General features: G+C 35.0%; 2 protein-coding genes across 2 annotated transcripts; one reads left to right on the top strand and one right to left on the bottom strand.

Annotated features, from left to right (window-relative positions):
* Positions 1–10,488: 10,488 nt before the first annotated feature.
* LOC118053029 (rust resistance kinase Lr10) lies at positions 10,489–16,875 on the bottom strand. The gene is made up of 3 exons (XM_073405526.1): positions 16,791–16,875; positions 12,366–12,908; positions 10,489–11,612 (listed from the first exon to the last, which is right to left on the bottom strand). The coding sequence occupies exons 1-3, from the start codon at positions 16,873–16,875 to the stop codon at positions 10,489–10,491; spliced, it is 1,752 nt and encodes a 583-aa protein (XP_073261627.1).
* On the top strand, positions 16,349–19,101 carry LOC118053023 (uncharacterized). Its single transcript, XM_035064146.2, has 2 exons — positions 16,349–17,050; positions 18,109–19,101. Exon 2 carries the CDS (start codon positions 18,125–18,127, stop codon positions 18,875–18,877), a length of 753 nt encoding a protein of 250 aa, XP_034920037.2. The 5' UTR covers positions 16,349–17,050; positions 18,109–18,124; the 3' UTR covers positions 18,878–19,101.
* Positions 19,102–19,513: the final 412 nt, after the last annotated feature.

Below are 19,513 nucleotides of genomic sequence, written 5' to 3'. Positions count from 1 at the left end.
CTGAATCTCGCAGGCAAGCCTCGTCAAAAGAGTTTAAGATGCAAGACAGGATCAATAACTTGCATGATCTTCAAAGAACAAACATCGATCACCCTTACCAAATGAAAGATTTGACATTTTGTCTTCAAGAGCTACACACTCATATCTCCCATTATTGTGTCTCTGTTAGAAGCATCCTAGAGCTTGTAGCCCAAGATTGCAATAGTGGAAAGCCCAGTCCAAGTTCATCACAATGCATGCAATGGCTTCAACAAGAGTTGGCAGCTTCCTCTAAAACAGAGTAATTATAAGTTGAGGTTACCTTCGGTAACTGGTTTGGAGTTCATGTATTAAGTATGTATAACATTTACAAGTCCAAGGGTGTGTTTCCTCTACATAATTTCTTCCTTTCTTTCAATGCAAAATTCCGGATGTTGCACACATAATCGCTAATAACTAAGAACAAGGGTTTCTTACATCCCCTGTTTTTTTTTAGTGTCCATTTCCACAAAGTTTCTACGCTGCCATGACATTGTCCACCAAAAAATTACAAATATTTCACTTTCAAGTTCCATTTGGACCACTAAACATCACACGACTTCCTTCCTCCCCAAGCCAACAGACCCTTATAAAATGACCTAAACAGAGCCTCTCAGCTCATCATCAACCCTAGTGCATTTCCACTGGTCTCTCAACAAAGACACCTGGAACATGTTTTTGGGCCATGGCAACTCATGGGTACTGTCTAGCTGAAGCATATGTACTGTCTCTCTTTTCAGGGAGAGGTAATGCTTGTTGGGTATTTTGGTTTGACACTGCTTCACACCCAAAAAGAAAGGAGCTCTACTTGTTGGCCTTGGGAGAAAGAGACCACTTCGGGAACTCTTCGAGGAGGATAGCCACTCTCTTTACTTTAGAATCATCTTTTTACATGGCTCAGTGCAAAGCAAAGCTCTTTCGTCGAGATTGGCATTAGTGAGCAATTATCTCAGTATAAGATTGAAAAGAATGGAATGCATTGGTATTGCCTGGGGTGAACTGGTTGAAATGAAAGATAGCATCTCAGAGGTTGGATTCTAAAGTGTGATTGGAATCAAAATAACGCTAGCTGATGCATGTATAATTAATTACTTATAATACTAGATTCTGAGTTAACTCCAGAATTTTATTTTTTTTTTCACGTTTTTGTAATGCAATTCCAGATTGATAGAATGAATTGCTTGTGTGTTGTCTTGATTTTATGTGAAGTTTTTTTTACAAAATACTTTGTATGTTTGAGAGTATGCTAACTGTGTTGTATTGAAATAATATTTTTTATTTTTTAAAATTTATTTTTGATATTAATAAATTAAAATAATTTGAAATTATCAAAAAAAAAATTAATTCAAAACAAAAAAAAATTTCAAAAAAATTTTTAAAACATAAAAATAAATTAGTTCTTATATAATAAAAACAGTTACATGTGCCATGATTATAATCGAGAATTGAATGAGAGTACTAATAGTTAATTTCAAGTTAATTATTTCAAGATTTTCAAGTTTAAATCAAAGTTTACTCGGTTGAATTATTTTACTATTTAAAAAAAATTAGAAAGAAAAATATAATGTCATTGTTTTAAGAAAAACAAAAGTTTACTCGGGTGAACTATTTCACAATTAAAAAAAATGTCATTGCTTTAAGAAAAAAAAAACTTTAATAATTAAATTAAATTTTAACTAAGATATTGGATTGCGAGTTAATTTACTGCATCTCTTATTTAACTAAATCAATTTTTACTCTATTTTTTTAACCTAGTTGAAGCCAAATTTTAGACGAGAACTAGATTTTTTATAAATTGATGAATTTAACTAGATTCTAGATTGATGAATCCAGCCAGCCAAGTTTAATAACATCTATTTAAACTATAAATCAAAAATTTAAAAAGTAAATTTTTTATAAATTTCTACCGATCGTTTCTTGCCATATTCTTTGAGACAGAAGGCCTCAAAAATAAATTTTAGGAAATCTATCATAGGCTGTCAGATGGCCCAAGAAAAGTTCAAGAATCATTCAAGAAAATATGGCTAGCTCTAATTTGCCATTTCTCCCAATAAACAGTAGTTTGTCACAGCAACTGGTAAGGATTCATACTTTCAGATCACCAAAAATAATTATAAACCATGGCAGTTCAAATTCTAGCAGCTTATGACTGGACATAAAGTTATCTTTGTGATTAATAATTAATATTAAGGAAATAGTCTGCACTCTGCACATCTAGCAGAATTTTCTAGCCTCCCAAAATAACTATAAAATAAACTAGACTATTCACTCTCGTAATGCTTCGGTAAATTTTTCTTGAATATAAAATAAATATTTAAATGTTGTTTATATTTTTTTAGTAGAAAAAAATTAAATCATGTGAAGATTTATCCAATATAACCCGATTAATTTTAGTAGTCTAAAAACAACACATACAACCCGTGAAAATAATATTTAACTAAACAAAATTTAAGATAATATCTTTTTTAATATTAAATTAACAACATATTAGATTGACCTGGGACAACCCGGGTTAACGTGTTAGATTCATTACTCGGGTTATGAGACTAAATAACCCTATAGAAAGTAAATCAAAATAAATTATAAAACTTAATTTTCAATCAACTCAATATTGAATGATAAAATTAAAAAAAAATCAATTAAAAAAGGAATTAAAAAAACAACCTGAGTTAACATGACAAACTTGCAACTCGGGTTATAAAACTAAGATAACCCTAAGAAAAACAATTCAAAATAAAATATGAAATTCAATCCGCAACCAGCCCAATATTGAAGGATGAGATTAAAAAAATAACATAAAAAAACAACCCAAGTCAATTCACCAAACTCATAACCTAGGTCAACAAACCAAGATAACCTTTATAGAAAAAAAAATTAAATAACTTGATTCAACTCGGGTTAGCTTATCAAATCGATGACTTTGATCTTAAGATTGAGATAACCCCGTAGAGATAAAATCAAAATAGCTTATAAGGCTCGATTTTCAATCACTCATGTCAGGCTAATGTTGAACGATGAAATTTTTTAAAATCTTAATTAAAAAAATAACATAAAAAATAAATCAAGTCAATTTGAGTTAATTGTCGCACGTGGTGCGGCGCCGCGGCGAAAATAAAAGTGTTTGGTTCCATTTTCTTGTCTACAATGTAAATCTATCTATATCTATGTGGATACACGAAAATATCGTCTTTCATGGGTAGAAAATGGAATGGGAGTCGCCACCTAGTATTTTGGTCACTAGGAACCCTAACTGGTCTCAAAGATCGGGTACGGGGACTGGTTGTGTAAAGGGAAGGTATTAACACCCCAAATACACTTTACCTAAGGTAAGCTGCATTGTTTTATTGTCTGATAAAATCTAAGGTCTTTTCGTGTGTTTCCTAATTGTTAGTCTGTCCATGGTTCAAGAAAAATCCTCCTCGGTGAAGAGGTCTTTATCTTATTTGCGTAAAATCCTAACCGTTCTACGGTCTTTACAAAAAATTCTTTTAATATTAGGAATACGTTTTACGTATAAATCCGTAATCCCAAATACTAAAAGAAAACAAAAAGATTTTTTTAGAATTTTTGAAATATTGGCCTAGTTCTCATGGCTTGAATAAACTGGTTATTAAAGTCAAAATGCATGCTAATACATATATTGTTTTGAAAATTTTCTTTTGTTGCGTGAAAGTATGATGTTGTAATATTTATATATATATATTGGAGAGACTAGGCCGTATTTTAAAACAAAAACAATTTTTGAAAAATATTAAATTTTTTATGCTTTGACGAAAAATCTGGTATTTTTAATACTGGGTTTGTATCCTTACGGTATAAAAATACAACCCAATATTAATCCACTTTAATAAAAATATGCAGAAAAATCAACAACATTTTTAGGGACTTTTTAGAATTTTTTTTGAAAGCAAAAACATTTTTTTATTCAAAATCTTTGATATTTTGACGAAAACCGGGTATTTTTAACACTGGTTTTGTATCTTTACGGTATAAAAATACAAACCAACATTAAACCATTTTAACAAAAATATGCAAGAAAATCCACAATATTTTTTAAAGATTCTTCAAAATACTTTTTTTTAATTAATTTTTTTATATAATATATATACACGCATATATATTAAAAATATATCATAATATATAATATATATATATATATTATATTATGGGGGCTGGGCCGGCCCAAATAATTGGGCCAGGCTCAGCCCAAAATAAATAAAAAAACGGGTCGATCTCGGCCCAAAATTCAATTGGGCCGATCTCGGCCCAAGAACTCCTACAGTCTGGGCCAGCATTGGGCTGGCCCACCAACCTCGGCCCAGCAGGGGGGGGGAGAATTAATTTTCTTCCCCCTGCCTCCTGCATGCAGGAGGCAACGCCTGCAAACGAAAGAGAAGAAACTTTACCTGGCGTGGAGGAGGCGGTCACTGGCGGTGCTGCGGTGGCGTGGCTCGTGGACGGTGGCTCCGGGCGGTGCTGTGGCGGTTTCTAACAGTGGCGAAAAATTCTTCTTCCTACCCTCTCCTTCGTTTTTTTTTTCAGTAGCTGTTTGTTCTCGGTTTGGTTTTGGTTTTTTGGTTTCGGTTTCCTTCTTCTCGGTTTGTTTCTGTTCTTCTCTCTCTTTCGGGCCTTACTTCTCTTCTCTCTCTCTCTTCGGTTCGTCCTCTCTCTCCTTCGGCCTCTCTCTATTTATAAGGAAAAAAAGGGACCGGCGTGCCTTTTGTTAGTGCGCCTTCAATCACGCAACGGCTGGTTGGCCATTGATGCTTTCGGTGGTGGTGGTGGGGGCGAGGAGAGAGAGGCGGGAAGGTTTTCAAATTTTTCGTCTTCTGTTGCTGCTAAACCGGGGGGAAGGAAGAAGATGAACAGTGTCGTTCAAAACGACACCGTTCTGGTCTTCCTTTTTTTTTATATATATATATATATGAAACGGCGTCGTTTTGGATAAAACGCGCCGTTTCATTTAAATGGCCAAACTTCAAATCAGTCCTTCAAATTCGGTCTCCGCCCCTATTGTTGGCCGCCTTTTTCACTTTGGTCCTTGACCTCTGATTTATGCAATTGAGCCCTCAATTGATTAATAAACTTTCAATTTCTTCAATTAGGCCCCTGGACCGAATAATTGCAGCCCCTCCATTTACGCGCCTCTTCCAATTTGGTCCCTGGTTTCGGATTTTCTTAATTAAGTCCCTAATTGGCCATTAAACTTCAATATTTATGCAATTAAGCCCCTGATTTGACCCAATAAATTCCTAAAAAAAAATATTTTGGCCCCAGAACTTAAATTTCTTCTAATTAAAGCCCAAATTGACTTAAAAATCAATTTTTCTTGCAATCAAATCCTCTATAAATTCAAATAAAAATCCACTTAAGTCCATAAACATCCAAATTTGGGCTTTTCTCCTCAAAATTTAAATTTTCCTTCTCAATAGGGCTTTCATCCCTCAAGAATATACTGTCAAAAATTCAATCCTTGTATTTTTAAATTCCTTGACCAATTTTCTGACTGTTTTCCGGGCGCTTCTACCTCCTGTTATTTTTTCTAAACTCTTTTGGTCATTTATTTTATTTTTCATGGGGACCCAAAAATGGGTTACAACAGATGCCCCCTCTTTATAATACTTACGGAGCATAGGTTTTGCGCAGTAAGTGTTATAAAGATAAACTCAAAACGGAACTCCCGAAACTGATCTGTTCAAAGCTTAATCGATCTGAAACTTTTTCTTTTACAATAATCCTCCTCAGTCCAAAAACTATGATCAAAACTTAGTCATCTCGAGATCCTTATCCGGCGATCCTCTGAATTCCTGCTTTAGTTTGATCAACATGGAAATCCATCCGAGATCCCATCTGGTGACCTCCTTTAACCTGGAATCCCATCTGGCGATTCCTTTATTATTATATAGAACTTGAGGTCTATAAATAGTCATGTAATCTTAAGCATTATATAGAGATATAGAAAAAAGCTAAAAATATATATATTTTAAGAAAACTCTTAAGAAAATATCATTCCTCTCATTATTTTTCTTGTTTTTTAACTTTATTCTTTAGCTATGTTCTTATAAATTAACTACCACATCCTAATCTTCTTTTTTTTTTTTTTTTTTTTGATAACATCCTACTCTTCTTTTTCAACATACCATTCATGCATCCCATCCTTCATTTTGCCCTTCAAAAGAATCTCCCTTGTACGAAGTTCCTTCGTAAGAAAGGAAAAGGGTAAGAATTCAATGAATGCATTATTTGATAAGTAAAATTATTAAATTTTTCTTCATGTTTGGTACAGTGTTTAAATGTTCTTAGGAGTTGTAAGAAAGGTGGAATCAGTGTGAGTAATGGGGAGACCCGTGTCATCGTCGATCATGATTTCGTCAAAACCATCGTAGGACGCATGAAATGATAAAATGCTTAAGTCGGCAATGACATGATGAGATGCACCATTTTCCAGCAGCAACGTTGGAGTGATAGAAGAGGTGTTGACAGCAAAGTGTGCCCGAGCTAGGATGCCATGGTGTTGGAGAGGTGATCATTGGAGCATTTGTGGTGGTGGGTGTCTGCACTGAAACAAAACGAAATGATGGACACTTCTTGGTTTTAGTTATGTCCCTAAATCCTACAAATTTGGCAGTGGCCAAGATAGAGACGAGGAGGAAGTTGATCATTTTGACTATAATCTGGATGGTGAAGGGAAGCAGAGTGTTGTTGTCTGTTGTCATGGTTGTTGTGCCTAGAGAAGAACAGCAGCAGCAAATTTAATTGCTTTGATCCCATGTGATGAGAACAGGACGAAGAATAGATCGAGCAAAGGCCACGTTCTTCATTCATTCATTCATCGATATCAAGTTACAAGGAATTCAAAAATAATACATATAATCTGACAGAAACAAATTCCTAAAACAGGAATATCTTATCTGATACAATAAATACAGAGAGATTGATGGAGAGGCCGACTGCCTCTATTACCTAAAACAAATACAAGGATAATGAAGGCATGTAGCAGTGAAGTCATTGAGATTGCTATCACATGTAAAGCTTGCACACTTGCCTTCGAAACATGATTAAAAAAAATTAATATTAATATTCAATACTTTTTACAGAAAGGTAACTATGTAAGTATTATATTGTTTTGATTTATATTGTCACTCTTGACTTTTGCCGTCAATCAATAAAAATTTTCAATGAAAAAAAACATGTATATGGCACCTTATTTTTTAGGGAAAAAAATTTATGTTTAAATAATTACCACTAATTATTATGATCATTAAAAACTCTAACTAATCAATAAAGATTTTATGAGAGGGAATTGGTTATGCTAAATAAAAGATATTATCACCCCTTAAGCGTTCTATCTAATGCAGGTTGTATTGCTAGCTTCCTTTAAAATTGATAAGAATTTTTTTTTATTATTATTCTTTCTATTATGTTTCTGACTCTATCGTCAATAAACAGTAATTACAAATATTTTTAACTCTGGCGTTTATAAATATTATACAATCTAAAAATATATAATATTCTTCACTTTAACATTAGTAAATAAGTTCACAAAATTTTAAATTTTGAATAAGAAGAAATAAATTTTCTATGCCTCTCTTTTTGTTTATCCTTACTTATTTTTTATCTACTCTTTTTAGACAAGCTTTATAACTAAAAATAAAGATTGCACAACATATTCGCATCTAATAATAATGGTTAACAGACTGAGCACGTGGCAGAAAACAAAATAAAACACAATAATAAAAATAATATGTGAGGGGTTCACAAATAAATCAATTAGTTTATTTTTTATTGAATTGTTCATGCACGCTTGCTACATAAGCAGAGTAATTAAATTGCAGAGAGAGGGAGAATTGAAAGTGACTTGCCTGTTTTTGCAGCGACCTTGAGCGGCAAAATGCAGGTGCTGGATGAAGCACTCCTCGGACGCCCTTTCTTTTCCTCGGCTTCTCTTTTTTGTCTTTATGTTTTTGCTTTCTCAAGACCTAGTCCTCTCCTCCCTTCTGCTCTCTATTCTTTTTATTTTATTTTTTGTTTTTTATCTCTGTATCGTCTCTCTTTTTCGATCCCCTGTTCTTCCTTCTCTCCCACTTTTATATTGTCAGACCTTGAGAGGGATTCTTATCCTTATATTCCCTGGGATCGTCATCTTGTGTAGAGTGAATTGGCTCCGTGTTTGGGTAGAATGGAAACACCAACAGTCCTGCTGTTTGGATAGAAAAGCATACCTTGTTGGTGGTGCTTATCCTCGCATCAGGGGAGAGTTATGAGGGTGAGGGAGACCAACCAAATCCCATGGGTTCCGTGGGTAGACAATGCGGTCTTGAATTTGGCATGTGTACGGCGATTGATATTTTCCTTTGCAGGGGGTCTCCTCTGCTTCCAGAGGAAGAAGACGACGAATGGAATTGTAAAACGGCGCCGTTTCTAGATTGGGGCGGCCGTTTTTCAATTTAGTCCTCGAGGTTTTAACATGCTTTACACGGACCCCTGGGCTAAATTTTAAGTAGACCCCTGCATTGCGGTGCCTTTTGTACAACGGTCCTTGGACTTTATTTCTTGCAATTTAAACCTAAATCAGCTATTTTTAATATTTTTTCAATTAAGCTCATAATTTTGTTAATTAAACTAATTTTAAGTTTAATTAAGTCCTCAAACTCAGCAATTCTTTCAATTTCAAGCAAGATTAAACCCCAAATTTACAATTCCTCCCTAGTTGATCCTCAAAAACTTTTTATTTGTATTGTCTTGATCTAAATCTTAATTTTTTCTTCATTCATTCCAATTTTCCCACTTCATATTTTTTTTATTTTATAAAGATAAAAATAGAAATAAAAAAAATCAAAAATAAAAAATTAGGTTATGACATATATGAAAAGTGGATTAGCTTAAAACATTGAATTCATTAATTAGCCAAATAAATTTGATATTATTTTATTATAAAATGTCCAAAACCAAAATCTACTTGTACTAATTTAGTGATCTATCAATTTATTTACATCTTTGTATATCTTGAATGTTAACATGTTTAAAATCAATCATGGACCAATAAAAAATTGATACAACTATTTTTATTATATCTATTAAATTATTTATTTAATGTTTGATTAGTTTCATTAAATCTTTTCAAATTCATTGATTCTGCAAATACAATGAATTGTTAGGAATTAATTCAAATTAATTTCGCACCTATTGGCCTCCTATATAAATAGGGGTTGAGAGAATTCATTTCGCTTTCTCATCTTTCTTCACTCATGTCATTTCCTTCCTCTTGCATCAAGTTCTATTATTGTAGAGATAAAATTTCAATATGTTTTATACTTCTTGACAGAAAGCGCATTCTTTTGATATGTTTGAAATTCATCCTTTTTTTTAGAGGATGAATTTTTCAATTTTTTTATTTTTTTTAATTCATTTAATTTTTAATTTAATTATTTAACATTGAGTTTGTTGGAACTTACACTTCATAATTTATTTTGATTTTCTTTTTATGAAATTATTATGGTCTCATGACCAGATAAACAGGTTAACTTAAGTTGACCAAAATCAATCCAATATGTCGATGTCTTAATAAATCATCTTGAATATTTATTTTGAGTTAAATTATATTTTTATTAACCGTCTAGATTATTTTTAGACCTATCAAGTAGATCAGGTCATCTCAAGTCAACCTCATATAATTTAAAGTGTTACTAGAAAAAGCATTAGCAATGTCTAAAAAATTTTTTATCTTAAAAAAAATTGATCAAATATAATGCAAGCCAATTATCTAGTCCCCAACTATTTCATTTTGGAAGTCCTCTATTAATGCTCCCGGAACACAAAAGGGACTTGCCTCTATTAAGCCAATTAACTAGTTTTTTTAGGTAAAAAAGATGAGTGTTAGTTTTTTTAGGGAACACCTCTTTCATCTTCTTCATCTTTTTTACCTAAAAAAACTAGTTAATTGGCTTAATAGAGGCAAGTCCCTTTTGTGTTCCGGAGAGATGAGTGTTAGTGTAAAGATAAATGTTCTTTGTGTCTCTCAACACTAGCCACTTGCCACATACAGCATTTACCCTAGCCACTCTTAGTTTTTTTTTTCTCAGCAGTTCAACAATCAACCACCATCAACAACCCTAATTAATGACAATCTAGAGAATTTAAAAAGTCTTTGAGTTGAATAATATTAGTATAGGTATGGGCTGCTAGTCAGCCTAGATACAGAATAAGGATAATACTTCATACTTCATACTTCTGTAATAGTAATCTGATAGTTAAACACAATACAGAACATCTTTGTATGATTATTATATAGACCACACCGAAGAAACAAGCCGCAGCTTGAACTCTAAATTAGCTAAACACAAATCAGATAAAAGGAAGGACTTTAAATTATCATAATGTTTGCAGACCAAATCATCATAACCAAGTCCGAAAGCACCATTATTCTATCATTTTCCCTGCATGTAAGCAGAGCATTCCACATGATATCACTCAGTATGCATTTTCAACCAAACTGGTTGATTCGGTAGAATCACCTGACAACGATGATGACTCTCCTTCAATGTTTGGTGGCGTCACGTCTAGATTGAAGACAGGCTTAGGAGGCAATTGCAAGTTTTCCAAATCTCCTTCAAGCATCTCGATGACATTCTTCATTGTAGGCCGATCCATGGGTTTCATTTGTATACACCACAATCCAACCATAATCATCTTCTTGACGATCTTACGTTCTTCCTCCGTGGCATCGTCTCCGATTTCTATGGCCTTTCCATCAGATACTTGGTCATGAACCCAATATGGCCAGTAGATTTGACTTGAATTTTCTGCCAACGCGTTTTTCCTTTTGCCTGCCATTTCCAATAACAGCATTCCGAAGCTATAAACATCAGCTTTATAGGAGACACGTCCAATGTTTTTGTAGAACAATTCAGGAGCCATGTATCCTATGGTGCCTCTTGCTGCAGTAAGAGATGTTATGCTGCCATTCGTTGGGTACAACCTAGCGAGCCCGAAGTCAGAAACTTTTGGAGTGAAATTTTCGTCGAGAACAATGTTGTGAGGTTTGATATCAAAATGAAGTATTTGCATGTCACAACCTAAATGAAGATAGTCGATACCACGAGCCACTCCAAGGGAAATCTGATGCAGTTTTTGCCAGCTTAAAGAGATTGATCCTTCTCGAGAAAACAAGTGTCTATCAAGAGATCCATTAGCCATGAAATCATATGCAAGAGCTCGCTTTGATCCTTCGGCGCAAAAACCGATTAGCTGCACCACATTAGTATGGTGAATCCTTCCTATGGTAGCAACTTCATTTATGAAATCCTGTCCATTAGCTTTCGATTTTCCCAACAATTTTACTGCTGCAAAACGCCCGCTGCGAAGCTTTCCTTTGTAAACTGTACCAAAGCCTCCTTCACCCAATTTCTCCTTGAAACCTCTAGTAATCTTCTTGATATCTGAGTAGGAATACCTTACTGGCATAAGGTTATTCTGACCCTGGGGAAATTGTTCAACTGTATCGTATACTGATAAATGTCTCCTTCGCCATTTGTAGATCAAAAATATAATCACACATGGAGTCCCACAAACAACTTTTAGACCATGAAGTAGTGCTGTGTAGGAAATTTCCAGAAAACAATCAAGTTTTGTGATCTTATTTGTTGTCTCCAGTATAAATTTGTTGCGAAACTAAAGAACTGATGGAATCCCTTACCAAATGAATAGAAGAGGTAAGCTGCAGAAAATGGTGAACAAAATTACAATTACTATTCAAGAAACAACTATCCTTATTTCACAAACATGTCGTTTGAAGAAACACTTAAGAATACACAAACAAGGTGAGATGCAGATAGAGAATTCGCACCTCCCACATCATAGAGTAGACTTTTCCAGTAGCTTTCACCAGAATCTGTCGAGAATTTAGGTTTAAAAAGAGTTCTAATGGTATACGCAACAGTAAATGCGAAAGAAAATAGATAAGAGCACACACAATTTAATTAATAATGTGACTTGAACTAATTAATGTGTATCCACGGTCAAGTTACGATGAACCAAACGTTTCACTGTGTCAATCCTGAAATTGCAGAAGACCAATGAATCTGTCCATATTATAGTCAGAATATTTTACAATATGAACATGAATGAATCTTATGATCAGTCCACTATAGTAGAATTAACAGGTAATGGATGCACAGAATTTGTACATGAACATCGATCTGGGGACAGTGCAATATTGTGCTAATGCGCAGAAAAAAATGAAAATTGAAAAGTAAGCCAGAGAAAATATATGAAACCACTTCAAATCACAAGTTATTTATAGTCTTATGAATCAAAGTGATGCAACTTAATCATCAAGTGTTACATACCAAAGCATCGACGATTGTCTGACCAGCTGACGTAGCAACCCCATGTGCAATTTTCACAGTTGATTTTGTACCATGAAAACTCAAACCCATATGCCAGGTCACTGTGTATTTCTTCAAAGGACTTGTATGTGTAGCTCTTCTTTGGAAGCAAAAATATTTTCTCTATGCTGCACAGTTCCATCAAATCCGAGGCACTCATGACCTCAAGAGTCACATAATTCGAACGAGTCACAAGAGAAGAGTTGGAATAATTTACTGATCCGTAGGGAGCCGTGTCCACATAAAGAGGAAAATTCACCGTATTTTCACAGCTCATGAAAATCATAGGCAGTGATAGCGTAGAATGTAAATTGTACCGCCAAGAGTACACGGAAATTCCACGCGGCACCTGCCTGTAGTTATACCATGTGTACGGATGTCCGTCACTGAAGTTATCAGGTGCCAAAGAATAACGAGGGATGGAGCAGCAATTATCTTGTACACCAGCATCTACCACTCGGATTGTGAAGTTACCGTAGTTGATTGCCTGCACGTAGTATTTACCTGAATACAAATTTAATACTGTAGAAATATTGTTCTCGCAAATCAGAGTATAATTATTGTTTCCGCAGCTTTGTGGATCAGTGTCTAGTCTGAAAGGGTAGCTTATGTTTTGGATGTTGCCGCATGAAGAAGGAGCACAATGATGAGCAGTGAAGTTGCTAGAATGGCAAGTTTGGAAGACTAATAGCTGTAAAAGAAAAGCTATGTATACGCAAAAAGGACGTTCATTCCTCTAAGCATGGGGAAGGCTGAAGTGATACACAGTGTATACGCAATTTTGCATAAACTGTTCTTCTTTTTTCCTTTTCTTTTTTCTCCAACAAAAACTATTGAATTTCGGAGTGGAAGCTACCGATAATGTCAAAGTCATCGGATAGGAATAGTAGCAAAGCAGACAGTGAGTTATTGATCCAGCATTCAACACTACTTCACAGACGAAGATAATTTCCCACCTCCTTCGAAATGTCAGAATCATTAACTTTGAAAAGTCAAAAAAAAAAAAAAAAAAAAAATATATTTTGACTCATAAAACATATTTAGAACAAAAAAATTATAAAATTATCATTTTTGTGTGAAACAATCAATTGGTTAATACAACTGGATCAAACCAGTCAGCCAGTAAATTAGAGTTTCATATTGTTAGGCTTCAAAATAACAATATTTACTAAATATCGCTATTATGAAGAAGGACAACTACTTGCCACATGTTAGAATAACAACATTTAGTAAATATTATGTTTTTGAAGTGTGACAAGTTGAAAGTAAGTTATTTTGTTAAATCTTTCTAAAACAATATTATTTCCTTAAATTTTTATGTTTATTGTGCTAATTTAACACAAAAAAAAAAAAATCTTTTGGCATAAGCATTAAGAGTGTGATCATGTAATTAAAATTCACATGATAGAATCTAGTTTTCTGCTAATTCTAGGTTTCCAAATTAAACATATAATTACCATATACAATGTGAATACTATGTAAATAGAGAGATTATTATTATTAGGGATGAGAACATTAATCATAGAAATTGATCCAAAATTAACTAGACCAAACAGTTTTTTGAATTTTTGAAATTTTTTTTGTTAGAAAAATTAAAAACATTTCAGTTGAGTGTAAATTTTAAATCTTTTTAAAAACTCAATCCAAACCAAATTATATCAATCTAAATCAAACGAAACCAAATAAAAAAGACTTATTAGAAAATAAAAGTATGTTATAAGCTCAAAACTCATTAAATTAAGATAGTGATTCCTTTTTAAAATGTTTTTTTATTTGAAAATGTATTAAAATAATTTTTTATTTTTTAAAAATTTATTTTTGATATCAATATATTAAAACAATCCAAAAATACAAAAACTTAATTTAAAGAATTTTTTTTTTTTTTTTGTAAAATATGATGAGGCCGTGTAAACAACTGCCTCTAAAACTTGTCAAAATTGCTCAACTAAAGGTCTATTAATTTCAAAAAAAATATTTAAAACAAATCAAACTAAACCAATTAATTTGGTTCTTTTATTTGATTCAATTAAAAAAAAAACAAAAGGTTCTGTTATAAACCAAACCGTTTGAACAAATTTTTTTTTTTAAAAAAAGCTTCGGTTTTGATATATATTTTTTTATACAAACCAAACCGTTTGAAATAATGCTCACCCCTAAATAAAACGGAATAATTGGATCCCACATGTTTGTGAGTGGAGGAATGTGAAAGGGAGGAGCATCCCACTAGATCGATGGAGTAAATAAATTCTCATGCAAGGACGCCCATCTAAGGACTACATGAGTTTTCTGAAAGGCCAAAACTATATCACCACATGCAGATAAAATCTTAGAGGAGTGTGGAGATGATGAATTATTCATCAGAAATGGTTACGTGTCTGTTCTTCTTTTTCATTGTCTTCCTTGCAGGCCATGGAGCAAGCTTGAACTGCACAGGATCATGTGGAAACCCCGGCCCTGACATCCGATTTCCTTTCCGGATCAAGGACAAACAACCAGACCACTGTGGCTATCCTGGGTTTGATCTATCCTGCTCAGAGGACAACAGCACAGTGCTTAAGCTGCCAACTGGATTGAGTCTCCACATCAAAAGAATTGACTATAGACATCGACTTATTTATGCAAGGGATCCTCAAGGTTGCTTTCTAAGGCAACGTTTAAACTTCAGATTAGGGGCTTCTCAGTTCCAAATTCAGAACGATTTGCCGTATGATTCAACCTTGTTCAATTGTTCACTTTCTAGTGAGGGATCCTCAAGGTCTCGGTTCGCATATAAAATCCTATGTCCAAGTTCATCAGAATGCATGCAATGGCTTCAACAAGAGTTGGCAGCTTTCTCTAAAACAGAGTAATTATAAGTTGAGGTTACCTTCGGTAACTGGTTAGGAGTTCATGTATTAAGTATGAAAAACATTTACAGGTCCAAGAGTTTTCTTCCTTTCTTCCATCTAAGGACTCCATGAGTTTTCTGAAAGACCAAAACTATATCAGAACAGGCAGATAAAATCTTAGAGGAGTGTGGAGATGATGAATTATTCATCAGAAATGGTTACGTGTTTGTTCTTTAATCTTTTAACCGTGAAAAGAAGTTGATTATCGAGCATTAATTGTACATAGAATTCCTAGAGAGATCATGTGCTTTCACCCTCCTTCTGTCTTCTCTTTTATTTACCACTTCTACCCTTTAATATGGACATCTTTCTTGACAAGCACACCGTGATAGATTGTTACAAGGCACAAGCTTCTCGACAAGAAGGAATAACCCTACAAATATTCGACCTGAGGGAAAAGTCTTTGGCATGAAAGAAACTAAGAGTGTGGACCAATGTTTCTAACATTATTATTAATGCCACGAAACACTGAAATATAAAATATTGACCGCCTCCTTAACCTCTCGATCAGTATAAAATATCTTTGTCGTTGTAACACAGGTTGCAGTAGAAGGTATCTTATACGTGTCAAGCTTTAAATGAATATGTGACATGGGATGGGATCAGATGATATTTTTATAGGTAATACTAATTAGGTGGCTATGATATGCTAAAGTTTTTTTTAGCATAAAAATATTTAAAAAATATATAATATACAGGTAATTAGCTCTAATGAGTTAAACTAAGTCGGTTAATTTAATAATATTATTAAAAAATAAAATATCAATAAAAAATAAAATAAAAAATATATATTAATAATATTTTTTTAAGGATTTTGAAGGTCCTTCTTTCATCTCTTCCCTTTGCCATTAACTATTTAAAAAATATATAATATACAGGTAATTAGCTCTAATGAGTTCAACTAAGTCGGTTAATTTAATAATATTATTAAAAAATAAAATATCGATAATAAATAAAATAAAAATATATATATTAATAATATTTTTTTTAGGATTTTGAAGGTCCTTCTTCTTTCATCTCTTCCCTTTGCCATTAACTTCTACCCTATAAGTGCATCTTTCATACCGTGATAGATTGTTACACGGCACAGACTTCTCGACCAGAGGAAATAACCAAGAACCCTACAATTCTTCGTCATTGACCTGATCAGGGTGGTGGACCAATGTTTCAATCGGTAACTTCATTGTTATTTCTGGAAATTAACTCTTTTTTAAAAAACTAGCAAACAAACAGGTACTCTCCCTCTCTGTTGTCTCTCATCCTCTGTCTCTTTTTCCTACCACCTACAGAAAACACAAACCTCTCCATTTGTGAAGATACCGCTCTCTAGGTCAGCTCCACTTCTCTCTCGGTCGACTCTGCTCCCTTTTCTTCCCTCGGCCTACTGCTTTCTCTTCTGCTGTTTTGTGGTGGATCGTGCTCTTTCTCATCGTTTGCAAAGTTGGCGTGCTGTCCACCACACGAGGAGACTATCATCAGCCACCGCCTACCCCCACACCTTCACTAGAGCACCCCTCGCCGTATCCGCTTCCTGGAAGACCAACAACATGTCCATATGACATCCATGAACGACAGAAATCCATTTTACTTTTTTTCACTGTCATCTGCTTCTCTGACTGTCTGAATCTATCCTTATCCACAACCACACAAGCCGAAGCTCTATCACGCGTCTCCAACACACTTACTCTTCCCCGTCCATCTTCTTTCTTCTGATTTAATCAAATAATTGGATAACATCTTGCTGCATCTGCTGCTCAGGTAATTAAGTTTGATTAATTTTAGCTCTAATTTCATACCATTTCTTTTCCAACTCATGTAGTTTGATTCTTCTAAGCAAAAAGAAACATCCTGGTTATTAAATTACTGATATGACCAGTTGTAGAATTATTGGGAAAGTAAAAAGAAAAGAACACTATGATCTTTGGAGTGGTTTATGTAGGGACTACGGACACCACTTATCTCCACATTGGTATGATATTGTCCACTTTGGGCCTAAGCCCTCATGGATTTGCTCTTGAGCTATACCCCAAAAGGCCTCATACCAATGGAGATATTTGTCCATCTTTATATACCCTTGATCCTCCCCATTTCTAGCCAATGTGGGACTTTGGTTGCATACCCAACAATCCTCCCCTCAAACAAAGGACCACCGAGCCTCCCCTCAAATAATCATTCATCCGTCCACTCTCTATCAACCATGATTCTTCATTCTCCACTTCACCGTGTTGGGTTTAGGACACGTCCATGAAGCATCCGGAGAGCACTACCTGACTTGAGAGTTTGCTCTTTCTAGGTCAACTCCTCTTCACCGTGTTGGAGCCAGGACATGTCCGTGAAGCACCTGGAGCACACCGCCTATCCAATAGAGCTGATCCACGGATTACATCGTGATTTGCTTGGGGGGGCCCACCACCTTTTGTTCGGCATTCCGAGGATTCATCCATCATGGCTAACTCCGGGGGCAAGGCTCTGATACCACTTGTAGGGACTACGGACACCACTTATCTCCACATTGGTATGATATTGTCCACTTTGGGCCTAAGCCCTCATGGATTTGCTCTTGGGCTATACCCCAAAAGGCCTCATACCAATGGAGATATTTTTCCATCTTTATATACCCTTGATCCTCCCCATTTCTAGCCAATGTGGGACTTTGGTTGCATACCCAACAGTTTAACTTGACTTTGGTTTAGACAGTGAAACACCTGTAATCAATTTTTCTTTTTATCTTAAACTTAGCTTCTTCTTTTTTTCAATTAGTTTAAGTTCCATTTTAATTCAATATTCTGAAAGTTCTTTGTTATGTCTGTATGTAGGGACACAGAAGAAAAAATGGCTGGAGGAAGTGATCCATTTCAGAGTTATTTTGAGAAAGTGGATGGTGGTTTATTGAAGTGCATTTTTTGTGAGAAGACATTGGCTGGAAGTACTTCCACTACAAGGATGAAATATCATCTGGCAAGAGTTGGAGGTGGAGGTGTTAAAATTTGTGAAAAAGTAACTCCAGATGTTCAACGAGCAGCGTTTGATAAGCTTCCTGACAGAATGCGTGGAAGCATGCCAAGTTCAAGCAATAATATAATAGTTACTGCAGATTCAGATCCTGCGCAAGATTTAGAAATGCAACAACAAGGACAATCTCTTTTGGATGATTTTTCATGGATGGATAGCTTGACTTGGGAAGAGATTGTGCTTCCTGAGGAGACCATGGTTCCTAGCATGCATATGCCCGATGCACCTGAGACTGGATTGGGAATAGAGCCAGCAGTTCAAGCATTTGAAACGGATATGAATAACATCACATCTTCATTGACGAGAGATGTTGAGTTAAGCAGTGGTATAGAGAGTCGGGAATTGATGCAGGCTGTTACTGAGAGAGGAAGCTGTTCTAAAATGCCTGCAGATAAGAGTGTGCCAAGTTCAAGCAATAACGAGGGAATTAATGCAGCTTCAACTGCTTTTCGGGGCTTAGAAATGGAACAAGAAGAACAACCTCTTTCGGATGAACGAGGACGGAAGGGTTTTCGGATGCAGTCTGTTGTTGAGAGACGTGTTGGTGGGAGAAACCACTGGTGGTGGCTTTGAAACACTCAGAGGGGATAAAACACACTGGTTTTATTACAAAATCCGAAGCTTACAATTAACACAAAACAAAAGCTTAATACACGCCCTCTCTCTCTCTCTTTCTCTTTCAAGTGTTTCTCTCTATTCTCTCCACTCAAAATAACATAACTGAGCACCCTATTTATACATAAATTCAGAATACGAAAATCTACTGTTCCAGGTGTGAAGGCGGCTGTTGACCGGCGGTGTGAAGGCGGCTGGCGGCTGCGGCTGGTGGTTGGCGGCTGGTCGGTGGTCGGTGGCTGGTGGCTGGTTGCCTTCCTTGACTGGAACCTTCTGGATTGAGTTTAATTATTCAACAAATCTCCCCTTTAAACTCAATCGAGGGATGTCATGCCAAGCATGAACACTTCTTCCTTCAATGCCTTCTCTCTGCTTGTAGCCTTTATCCACTAATTTGGCTTTCGTCTTGTAGACCTTTTTGACACCTATTGCTTTCTTCTTTTCTGGTGGATCCTTATCTGCATGGAAACAAAATAGAGTTGTATCTTCCATAACCTGAGTGGTATCATACAACTCTTCAAGATTCCGCATCTTTCTTGGTCCTTCTGATGAGGATGCTGATGGTGGTGTTGATGATGATGCTCCTGGTGTGTT

Source organism: Populus alba, chromosome 17, assembly GCF_005239225.2.
Source record: "Populus alba chromosome 17, ASM523922v2, whole genome shotgun sequence".
Taxonomy (NCBI): Eukaryota; Viridiplantae; Streptophyta; class Magnoliopsida; order Malpighiales; family Salicaceae; genus Populus; species Populus alba.
Note: the sequence above shows the minus strand (reverse complement) of the source record. Positions and strands in the feature narration are given on the sequence as shown.